The 11,814-nt window shown below is 54.9% G+C and overlaps 1 protein-coding gene across 1 annotated transcript in view; it reads right to left on the bottom strand.

Annotated features, from left to right (window-relative positions):
- Positions 1-10,792: 10,792 nt before the first annotated feature.
- Positions 10,793-11,814, bottom strand: part of LOC103211652 (kallikrein-1-like) — a 5,938-nt gene continuing 4,916 nt past the window's right edge. Inside the window, exon 4 of the mRNA XM_007957635.1 lies at positions 10,793-10,948. Coding sequence (XP_007955826.1) covers positions 10,793-10,948 — 156 coding nt within the window. The remainder of the gene's footprint in view (positions 10,949-11,814) is intronic.

Genomic DNA, 11,814 nt, shown 5'->3' with positions numbered 1-11,814 from the left:
AGTTGGACAATGAATTAGGAAGACTGAAGAAGAATTGATGCATCTGAATTATCACGTTGGCGAAGAATACTGAGTGTACACCGTGGACCACCGGAAGAACAAACAGAGAAGTACAGCCCGAATGCTCCTTAGCGGTGAGGATGGTGAGACTTCGTCCCGTGTACTTTGGACATGTTATCAGAAGGGACCAGTCCTTGGAGGAGAACATCCCTTGGTAAATTAGAGGGTCATGAAAAAAGGGATGGATTGACATGGCGGCAGTAACAGTGGACTCAAACCTAGCAATGATTTTGAGGGTGGTGCAGGACCAGGCACTATGAGTTAGAACTGACTCAACTGCACCTAAAGCAACAACTGTGGCCCTAGGTATTAGTTTGAAAAAGAAAAAGAAAGCCCAAACCCACTGCCATTGAGTTGATTTTGACTCATGCAACGACCCCCATTGGGTTTCCAAAGTGGTAAATCTTTATGGAAGTAGATTGCTCAGTCTTGCTGTCTGGAAGTGGCTGGTGGGTTTGAATCACCAACATGATTAGCAGTCAGATGCCTTAGGCACTGTGCTCCATAGAGGAGTCTTTTTTTTCTGCCAGAAGCACGTGGACAGTGTTACAAATCGAACTGTGTCACCCAATAAGATGTGTTGAAGGCCTAACCCCTACACCTGTGAATGTGACCTTGTTGGGGAAATAGGGTCTTTCTCTGAGTAGGGTGGGTCTAAAACCTAATTACTTCCATTTTAGTTACTAGTGCTGCTGTCAGAGAAATACCACAAGTAGGAGACTTTAAAGAACAGAAATGCACTTTCTCATATTTCTGGAGGCAAAAAGTGCAAACCACAGTCTTGGCCATGTTGATTCCGTCTGTATCTGTCTCCTACTTTCTAGTGTCTGCTGGTGATCCTTGTCATTGCTTTGCTTGTAAATGATCCTGACACATTGTCTACCCCACCTTCTGTGTGTGTGTGTGTGTGTCTATGTGTCTATGTCTGTTCTGTTCCTTTTACATCTCAGAAGTACTTAGGTTCAGGACCCACTCTACACTGGTGTGGCTTTATTAACATAACAACAGAAAGCCCCTGTTTCCAAACAGGATCACATCTACAGGTACAGGGGCCAAGATTTCAGCACATATTTTGGGGGGACACAGTTCAATCCATGTCTTAATTCTCTAGTGGTGCTATAACAAATACCACAAGTGCGTGGCTTCAACAAACAAATTTATTCTCTTACAGTTTAGGAGGCTAGGAGTCTGAACTCAAGAGTGCCAGCTCTAGGGGCTGGGTGAAGTCCCCTTGACCTTGGGCTTCAGCTCTGCCTCTTGTTCCAGGCCCACTAGAGCTGGAGGCATCTTCTAACTCAAGCAGTTGCAACGGGATCCTGATCCACAGAAGAGTCTGTTTCCCAGGATGTCTCTCTCTCTCTCTCTATATATATACAGTGGAAGCAGGCCACACCCCTAGGGAAACTCCCTTTCAATATATTGGCAGCTCAGAACATACACATCCATTCTCATCATGGGAATAACCACATCACAACTGCTTAAACCATTCAGAATCATCATGGTCCTGCCAAGTTGACACACAACCCCCAACTGTCAGAGTCAGCAAGTAAAACGGCACAGTCCTAAGATCAGCAGGTGACATGACAGGCCACTGGCTCAAGTCCAGGAACAGTCCCTGTTCTGGTTCCCTGGTGCCGCTCTGGCAGGAATATGCCACCAATGGGACGGCCTCAATAAACAGGAGTTTATTCTTATAATTTGGAGGCTTTAAGTCCAAGTTTAAGGTGCCAGGCTCTAGGGGCTGGGTGAAAGCCCCTCAACCTTGGGGTCCAGCTCTGCCTCCTGCTCCCGGCCCACTGGAGCTAGAGGCGTTTCTTCACTCAGACAGCTGCTGGCTGCTGAGGCCGAGAAGCCCCAAAGTTGACAAGTAAAAAGGCACAGTCCCAATGTTACCAAACCACACAGCAGGTCATTAACTTAAGTCCATTGTAAGTCCCAAGGTTGGCAGAGTATGGCAGGCTGCTGAGCAATGACATGGATACGTGCAGGGTCCAAGCGTGCCACAGGCTAGAGACCATTCCCAAGGCTTCTCCTTATATACAGGAAGCAGAGCACATCCCAAAGGCAGCTACTCAGCTGCTTGTAGTAGATTCCACCATGGAGTTGATTGCCATTCTTCTCATGGGGAATAACTACCACCAGCTGCCCAGCCACTGAACCAGGCCCAGCCAAGCTGACACACAAACACAACCATCACAGTCCCAAACTGGCCAGCAATGCGGCAGGCTACTGGTCCAAGTCCAAGAACTGGAGATGAAGACTTGGCCAAATGTAGGATCCAAATATGCCAAAAAGCTAGAGACCTTTTTCCAAGCTTCTCCATATATACTGGAAGGAGACTGCACCCCAAAGCTAACTCCCCTTCAGCTACTTAGCTACTCACAGCAGAATCCACAAAGGAGGTGATTCCATTCTCATCATGGGGAATAACTACATCCAGCAGCCAAGCCACTCAAAACTGTGGCCCAGCCAAGTTGACACATAACCTTAACTCCCACAATCCACAGCACTTCTAACTGGAAGAACAGACACCAAAACAGAGAGGCACCCATGGAGGCAGGGAAGACAGCATGTGAAGGTCTGTCTGTGACCCAAGGTACACCCAGGGCTCCAGAGGCTGAAAGAGGCGAGGAAGGATCCCTCGAGGCCAGCTGGAAGAGAAAGGGCAGAGCCCTGCGGACTCTTGGACTTCTGGGCTGCTAGACTTTCAGCCTTCAGAACTGTGAGACAATGCATTTCAGGTCTTTAAAGCCACCTGCCATGTGGTATTTGTTACGGCAGCCCTCAGAAAGTAACAGACAGTGGGAGTAACAGACAGTGGGAGGAGAGTTCCCACTCCTCTGAACAAAATCCACTCTCTGTTGCCAGAAGAACAGAGTGGATGCTCAAATGGGCAAAAACAAACAGGCACATACTACTTCTTTCTTTTTCCTATTTACAGTAATTTGAGCATAATTATTTTAGGATAGATTCCCAAGAATAGAATAGTCCTGCTTCAGAATTGGTAATGAAGTGGTAAAGCTGTGATCAAGACTCCAATACCCAAAGCAAACCCGCTGCCATGGAATCGGTTCCGACTCACAGCAACCTTACAGTAGAGGAGCCTCAGGGTTTCCAAGGCTGTAAGTATTCATGCCGGCAGATTGCCGCATCTTTCTCCTGCAGAGTAGCTGTGGAGGCCCCACCAACCTTTCACTCAGCAGCTGAGCACTTAACCATGATGCCACCAGTGCCCTGCAGTCGCTGTCTAAGTCAGAATTGTTATAAAAAGCAACAATGCCAACTCAGTCTGGTTTAAGCAGAAAGTAACTTTATATAAATGGGGTTGGGAGCTTGAGAATGGGGCCCGGGACTGAGGGACTAGGAACGTGCCCAAAGGCCACGTGCTAAGTTGGCTGGCTGGGCACACACCCTGCAGCTTGCCCTGTGGATCCAACTGGCCCCAGGCCCTGGGCTGTACTGTGGTCCCTGGAGGTAGTACAGCCACCTCTATCAGAACGGATTTTATGCCTACTTCTGGCTGTCAAGGCCAGGATTAGTGTGGCTATAGCTCTGGTGGTGCAGTGCCTAAGGCATTTGACTGCTAACTAGAAGGTTGGTGGTTCAAACCCACCAGCCACTCTGTGGAAGGAAGACTGGGCAATCTACTTCTGTAAAGATTTACCACCTTGGAAACCCAAAGGGTGTCACTGTAAGTCGGAATTGACTCTATGGCAGTGAGGTTTTTGTTTTTTTTTTAAAATCTGTTGGTGGAGCCTGGTCACAGACTGCAGCCCTAGCTGCAAAGGAGGCTGGGAAGAGGAGTGAGGGGCTGGGGAATTGGTTGTTTGAGCTTCTTATTGGGAGGTGCAAGGCAGCCCTGGTGGCCCAACTGAAAGGTTAGTGGTTTGAACCCCTGCAGTGGCTCTGCACGAGAAAGCCCTATGCTCTGCTTCTGGCAAGATTCCAGCCTAGGGACATCAAGCTCAATTGGCGTAACATACTATACAAAACATTGTTCAACCACCTACTTTGGTGAGTAGCAACTGGGATCTTAAAAGGTAGCAAGCTGCCATTTAGATGCAACAATGGGTCTCACCTCGTCCAGAGCAAAGAAGAATGAAGAAAAACAAAATTCATGGAAACAATTAGTCCTAGCCACTGGTACACCATCCGATCTGCAGCCTATACAACTATGAGTCCAGAAGAACTAGATGGTGCCCGGCTACCACTGTCATCCACTTGGAAGGGGATCTATGTAGGAGACCCTTGATAGAGAGGGAGAACAATGTGGAACAAAACTCAAAATCATTTGGAGAAGAAAAAAAAAAAAGTGGGGACCAGGTTTGCTGGTCCGATAGAGCCTGGTGGAACCACTGACACTATGGCCCCTAGCTGCCCTTCAGGTCTGGAATTGAACCCACACCTGTGGTTTCCAGCCAAACAAAATAAGGCATATGAGTTGAACACTTTTTACCTCAAGTAGATACACTCCTTGGAGAGGACAATCATGGGAGAAAGAAGGGCTCCTTATGCACAGGGAGACAGCTCAGGGGGCAGGAGTGTATGGAGGGATGGACACTGGGAAGAGGTAACTGTGGGGAGGAAGTGGGAGGGGAGCAGTTGCGTTGTGGTAAACTGTGGTCAATGACATGAGACCAAATGTATGTGAACTGCTGTATGGAAAGTGAATTTGCTCTGTAAATCTTCACCCAAATCACAATTAATTAATTAATTAATAATAAAAGATTCCAGCCTAGGAAGCCCTGCTGTGTCCCAGGGGTTGCTGTGGCACCTAACAGCACCACTGAGAGATGCGGACGCAGGAGTTTGGGCGTTCCCCGAACAGGGTCAGTGTCCCAGGTGCCAGGAGGACCGAAAGGGATGTAGACGTCCTGTACATCCCCCCATTTGTTCTAAAATGTTAACTTCGTTTATGTGATTTTAAAGTTCATTCTCTTAGTTTGAAATTTAAGTTACATTTATTTTATTTGAATAGGAAATACACCTTAGAACCAAAACCAAACCTATTTATGTCAGGTTGATTCCAACTCACAGCGCCCCTAAAGGGCAGAGTGGAACTGCCCCACAGGGTCTCCAAGGCTGTCAATCTTCAGGGAAGCAAAGCCCAAACCACACCTTTTGCCCTGTAGCCAATTCTGACTCACAGCGCCCCTAGAGGACAGAGTGGAACTGCACCAGAGGGTTTCCAAGGCTGTCAGTCTTTACTGAAGCAGACTGCCATATCTTCCTCCTGAGAAGCAGCTGGTGGGTTCAAACCGCTGACCTTTCAGTTTGCAGCCGAGCGCTTTAACCACTGCATTACCAGGGCTCCTGAGGCAGAGAGAGGGTTAGAAAATCCCCTTTTTTCTCTACTCTCAGCCCTAGTCTTCTGCCAGTGCCTTTCATTAGCCTAACATACTGGGACGCCGTCGAGCAAAGGAGGCTGGGAATGCAGCCTGTGATACAGACTAAGGAAAGGTGGGGAATGGGTTTGAAAACAGGCAGATGAATGGCTGGCAGAACCAACCACCAACAGCTTGGTCCTTGAGTCCAGTAGGAGAAAAGGATGAAGTGGTTCTTGCCCAAGGCCTGGGGGCTCAGATCACATGGGGATCCATGAAACAGCTGCATTCAGAGCAATGCAGGGCACTGGTTGGCTTAGGACAGGCCGAGCGTGGGGACAGGTGGATGGTGGACGTGCATAGTGGGGAGGTAAGTGGCAGCTGTCCACTCCCGAACAAACCGCAGCGGGGGCTGCTCTCTGGGCCACAAGAGCCACTGACCTGAGTGCCGTCTCAGCTCTTCTCTTGTGCACTTGACCCTCTTAATGTTACTTCTTGGACCTCTTGTCCTCCGTGAAGCTGGGCCCAAGGCCCAGGGAGCTCCAGGCTTACAATCCTCTTGGCTAAAGGAGAGAGTGCTCTTCTCTGGCAGAAAGACGTCAGATCCGAGGTGGAGCCTGCCTGGCCAGCCGAGCCATGTGCCCATCTTTGGCCCACGCACGGTGCAGGATGGTGGTTCAGTCAGAGTGAAATAATGGTGTGGGGCAGGCATCTGACTGCCTCTGACTTCCCCAGGAGGAAGGAGAATCGGGATCAACAGTCCAAGGCTGATGTTTACGCACCGGAGGTCAGACATGCCTCCTCTCGCCAGCCTTTTTACCAATCGAGACACCAGCCACCCCCCTATAGCACTGTCTAGTACTCTGCTGGCTGTGACAATTCATTGCATTGACCACACACAACTTCAACAATACTCACAATTTTAAGTAAAGTTTACTAGAGAAGTAAGAGATTGTAATTCAGGATCTGGAATGAATCGAAACACAGTTCTTAAGTCAGGACCGCCTCTTTTTAGGTGTGCCCACAGGCCTCTTTCTGTCCCCTCGGCCCAGCTTCCGGCCTGCTTGGGCGAGTGTCACGAAGCTTTTCCCTCCACCAGTAAGTGCCCAGAGGCGCACCACGCTGCCAGTGTGCCTTCAGTCAAAGGCACCAAGTTCTCTCTCGTTCTGTGGGTCGCGGCCGGGGGAGTCTGGCTTTGCCAGGTGCCCAGAGGCACCCCCTCCACCAGTAAGGTCCTTGTCCAAAGCTGCCCGGCTCTGTCTTGTCCCGTGGTCAGCAAGCACACCTCACTCCACCTGTGAGCCTCCTGCCTGAATGGGCTCAGCGCCCTCCGTGGCTGGGGACGCCCATCGTCCTGGCTCCTCCCAGCAGGTCTCCTGGTCCTGGGGCCTCTGCTGCTGCCGTTTCTTTGCCACTGCTTCTCGCCATCTGTCACTGTCTCTGGTATCAACAGTCCTCTCTCCCTTGGATCTCAGAGGGTCCTAGCACAGGGATCCCAGGTCTAACAGACACGCTCCGCTCCTAGCTCTTCTTTCTCTGTGGTGGTCAGGTGTCCTCTCTGCTCGATTCTCTCTCCGTTTATCTCTTCTAAGATAAAAGGTGACTCAGGCAAGCTTGGTGACTGGGGTGCACCCCATCCCAGTCCTGCCTTAACATCAAACATAACCCAGTCCTCATTAATGTAACGTAACTCTGCGTCATTAACAGAGAGAGGCTGGGATTTACAACATCCACAACAGAGGACCATTACATCAGATCGCAGAATGGAGGGCGACCACACAACACTGGGAATCATGGCCTGGCCAGGGTGACGCCTAACCCCAGTCATCACAAGTCCATACACGTTACTCACGTGGTCTCAGACTATCACCGTGGGGGTGCGGTGCAGTGAGTGAGGGGGTATGCTCTCCTGGCCGTGGTCTTTGTGGTTCCCACCAGATGACTGGGGGGACTATGCAAATGTGAGGGGCTTGTGGCCCACCAAGGGGGTTGGACAGCTTGTTCATAATGTAAATGAGAAACATGGTGCCCTTGTGGGTGTAAAACCCCAAAAGCAAACTCACTGTCATTGAGTCGGATCTGACTCGTAGTGACCTCCTTGGGTTTCTGAGGCAGTATCACTTCAGAAGTAGATTGCCCCATCTTCCTTCCGAGGAGTGGCTTGTGGATTTGAACTGCCAGCCTTCTGGTTAGCAGTTAAATGCCTAGGGCACTATGCCACCAGAGCTCCTAGGAGTGGCTACCAGCCATTCCTCGGGAGGAAGGTTGGGCAATCTACTTCTGTAGTGATACCGCCTCAGGAACCCAAGGAAGGGTCGCTATGAGTAGGATCCGACTCGATGGCAGTGAGGTTGTTTTTTTTTTTTGAGGCTTACATGAGCCATTCCAGAGGCGGAAAGGGAGCCCTCACCGCCGTTAAGAAAGAAGAGCCAGGAATGGAGCGCGTCCTTTGGACCTGAGATCCCCGCACTAAAGCTCAGTCTAGGAGAGAGCTGTGGCGCAGAGATGACAAGCAATGGCAGAGAAACGGCGGCAGCAGAACCAAGAGGTCGGCGCAAGCAGTGGGCCCCCAGCCCGCTCGGGGAAGCCGAGTCCTGTGGGCGCGGGGCGTGCGGTGGAGCGGGCGCTTCTCCGGGCGTGGACCAGCGGGGCTGGAAGAGCTGTGTGACACTCGCCCAAGCAGGGCAGAGGCCGGGCCGAGGGTCTAGGGCCAGAGAGAGACCTGCCTTCGGGCCTGGCGGAGGAGAGGCTGTCGTATTTGAAGAGCTGTATCCTGAGCATTCCCGATCCTCAACTGTAACCTAGTCTATCATAAACTCCGTATCCGTCAGTGTTGTCTGTGAGTTCTGCGTGGCCATTGCAATGAATTGTCCAACCCGGCAGAGATGCAGAGTGGGCCGTGGACAGGACTGTTAGTCTCAGGGTGTGAAAGGGTTGAGGGTGCAGCACGTCTGGCTTCTGCCTCACGGGAACCGGCCTGTGACCGCCAGTACTGCTCTCGCCCCTCCTTCCCACCGTGGGAAGTCAGAGGAGGTCATGCGTCCCCCATCCCACTTTGCCTGGAGTCTCCGAGACTCCCACCAGAAGGACCGTATTAAGAGATTCACTGCGCCACACGCAGTCACGTGACCACCATCCCACTTTGCCTGGAGTCTCCGAGACTCCCACCAGAAGGACCGTATTAAGAGATTCACTGCGCCACATGCAGTCACGTGACCACCTCTGTGGCCCAGGGAGCAGGGCATGCAGTGGGAATCTGTCACCCAGGACTGTGTGATTGGGGTGGAGGGGGTTGGTTCTGAGGGTGTCTGGGGAGTTGTGGGGCAGGGAGGAGGAATTTAGGATGGCGTTGTGAGTGGGGTGACGTTGGGTTGGCTTCAGGGCTACCTGGGAGCGACTGTGAGTAAGAGTGAGGGTTTCCACAGGTAACTTTGGTGATGCAGTGGGGGTGGTTTTGAGGATGTCTGTAGCAGACTTTTGGGGTGTCTGTCGTGCTGCTGATGAGTGTCAGTGGAGATAGCTCTGGAGGCTTTAGGGGTGACCGTGTGGTGTCTGCTGGGCTGCCCAGTGGTGGTGATCTGGAGTGTGTGGGGATGACGGGTATGTGGGGGGTGACGGTGTGGTGTCTGCTGGGCTGTGGGCCCGTGCCAGCCCCCCTCCTGCTCCTCCCAGTTCTCATCCACCTGGGCGCCGGCTTCATGATGCTGGCGCTGGGCCTGTGCCTGCTCCTCGTGCCCTGCATGGGCTTCTCCTTCCGGCCCTCCTTCCGCCGCCTCGCCAAGATGGACCTCATCTTCAGTTTCCTCAGCGTAAGCATTGGTGAGTGTGCGCCCGGGGGACAGGCCCTCCCCGCCCCAGCGTCTCTGCCTGCCCTTCTCTGACTTTGGGGAGGTGCCCCCCGTCTGTCTCTGTGTCTTGGGATCTCTGCCCCACCTGCTGTGGGAGGCTGTCAGTCCTCTGTTCGGTCTCTGGCGGGGGGTGTGAGCGCACGCGCATGTGGAGGGCGGGGGCGGGGGCGGCCTCCCTCCCTGGGCCTCTCCTCTCCAGCTATCGTTCAGTCTGTACCAGGGCTGGGGCGCGTCTGTCCGCTTGTCCCCGAGGGTGCGAGGGCCCGTTTCTTTCTCTCCCCTCTTTCTGGGGGTTCCCGGGGTCCCTGTCCGGCCTCCTGCCCCCCTCCGGCCCCACCCCAGTGCAGGGCTTCTCATTTTCCTCAGCCTGATGCTCTTCACCATCAACTGCCACAAGCTGCGCCCCAAGCCACAGGTGTCCTACCTGGTGACGTTCTACCTGTGCTGGGGCGCCAGCGCCTTGATGCTCTGGGCAGGTGAGGGCGGGGCCTCGGCGCAAAAGGCGAGGCCGCGGGAGGAAGGGGTGAGGCCTCACCAGGCAAAGGGGAGGCCCTGGGAGAACAGGAGGCCGAGGCACGTGGAGGTGGGTCCGGGTCGGTTTGGCCCCGAGGGAGGGGCGGGGCCGGAGTCCGCCTCCCTTCGCAGGAGCCCTGTCCTACTTGAACCACGTGGGCATGTGGCAAGGAAGGGAGCCCACCGTGGAGTGGCAGATGAGCAACCGCAGGAGAGCCTCGAGGCGCGTGTCCAGGCAGCCGAGCTCCGACAAGTTCCGCGAGTCTGTCGTGAGGGTGTTCGGCTCCGTCAACCGGAGGGGACTCCTAGCCACCAGCAGGAGCCTGAGCGCCTCGGAAGACCCGTCGCTGGTAACCGAGGCCCCGCCCCCTTCAGCGTGACCACGCCCCCCGGCGAGGAGACTCCCCCAACTAGGGGCCCCGCCTCCCGAGGCCCCACGCCCTGAGGCAAGCCACGCCCTCCTGGGGGCGTGGCGGGCTCCAGCCCCCTAGTCCAGCGAGCCGGGGTCCCTCGGCTGGGCTCCACCCCTAGCCTGGCAGGCTCCGCCCTCAGATGCCCAGACCTCGCCCCCCACACCCCATGTTTCCAGACCCAGCTTGGTGGCATCTCGACTCCTCAGCCAAAGCCCTCCGACGGCCTTGACCCTACCGAGCATTCCACGTAGCCCCCTGGGCTGCGGAATAGACCCCCTCCTCTGCAAGGTGGGTCTCGCTCTAAGACCACTGCCTCTCGTCCTTCCCCTCTCCCCACAATAAAAAGGGGGCGCCAGCCAGCCTCTCACACTCTGCACCCTCCCTTGCTCTCCAGTCCGTCAGGGGAGAAAGCTCCTGCGCCCCTGCCCTGCCCGTCGGGGTCGGCGGCTTTCCCAGCCGGTTTCTCCACACCTGCCCTGGCCCCCGGCTACGCGCCTCGGGGCTTGAGGCTGGGGGGGCCCCAGCTTCCCCCACTGTCCCCTGAGCTTCCAGGAGGCCGCGTCTAGAGAGGCCAAGGAGGCCAGACACTGCTGCATATTCGGTTTTACTGGGGGTACGGATGGGGCGCGGGCATTCAGGGGTTGGCCGCCATGGTGTCCAGGATCCAGTCTACATACGGAAGCACTTTAGTGAAGACAGCCGGTTTGTTGGGGGTGGCGCACGTGGTGTGGCCCCATGACGTAATACCTTGCAACATGCCATCGCAGACCAGCGGGCCGCCCGAGTCCCCCTGTGAGCACACCGGGGAGAGAGGACCCGGTCAGGCCTGCGGACCCGGGCTTGCAGGCCACAGCCACTGGCCAGCTTTGGGGACCGAGACATTGTCTCCGCCCCCAGAAGAAGACAGGAGCGGATTCCAGTAGGGACGGGGGCTGGGTCCTGGCCAGCGAGGACAGGTGCACATCCATGTCCGGGTCCTGCCCAGGGGCAAGGTCCAGGAGACAGTCACTGCAGACAGCCAGTGGGAGGCTGGACAGGCTCCGTGGGCATGACCATCTCCCTCAGGGCTCCCCTCAGATGTCACCTCTGCCAGGAAGTTCCCCATGTTTGCACACCTCACCCCTGGGCTCCCAGGGAGCCACAGAAGGGCAGTGAGCAGAAGTGAGTGGGGACTGATCCACAGGGATCAGGTGGGGGATGACCTGGAGGGGAGAGTGAAGGCTGGGGAGAGGGTCCGGGGTGTGGAAGGGCCTGACCTGGGGCGGGGCAGTGGGGCGGGAAGGAGGGGCCAGGGAGTGGGGGTGCCGGATGGACCAGGCTTCAGGACTGATTCATTGGAGGGTAGGATGGACCCTCCAGGCACTGGGGAACCTGGGGTGGAGGAGGGGCAGGCTGGGTGGCAGCTACTGGGCTCAGCTGGGACCTGGTGGGTGTTCAGGGTCGGTGGGTGGATGTGGGTGTGGGTGGATGTGTGGGTGGGTGCGGTGCGGTGTGGAAGACTCCTTGCAGATGCTCAGCCGTCACTCAGGATAAAAGCCGCAGCTCCTCCTTGACTTCTCGCTGCCTCTCACTCCCCACTTGTAACTGGTCAGCCAACCTGCAGGCTCTCTTTCAACTGGTGGGAGAATCGACCCCTTCTCCCACCGCCCCTGGCCC

This window comes from Orycteropus afer, unplaced genomic scaffold (genome assembly GCF_000298275.1).
Source record: "Orycteropus afer afer isolate SDZICR_OR568_19922 unplaced genomic scaffold, OryAfe1.0 scaffold00766, whole genome shotgun sequence".
Lineage (NCBI taxonomy): Eukaryota > Metazoa > Chordata > Mammalia > Tubulidentata > Orycteropodidae > Orycteropus > Orycteropus afer.
Note: the sequence above shows the minus strand (reverse complement) of the source record. Positions and strands in the feature narration are given on the sequence as shown.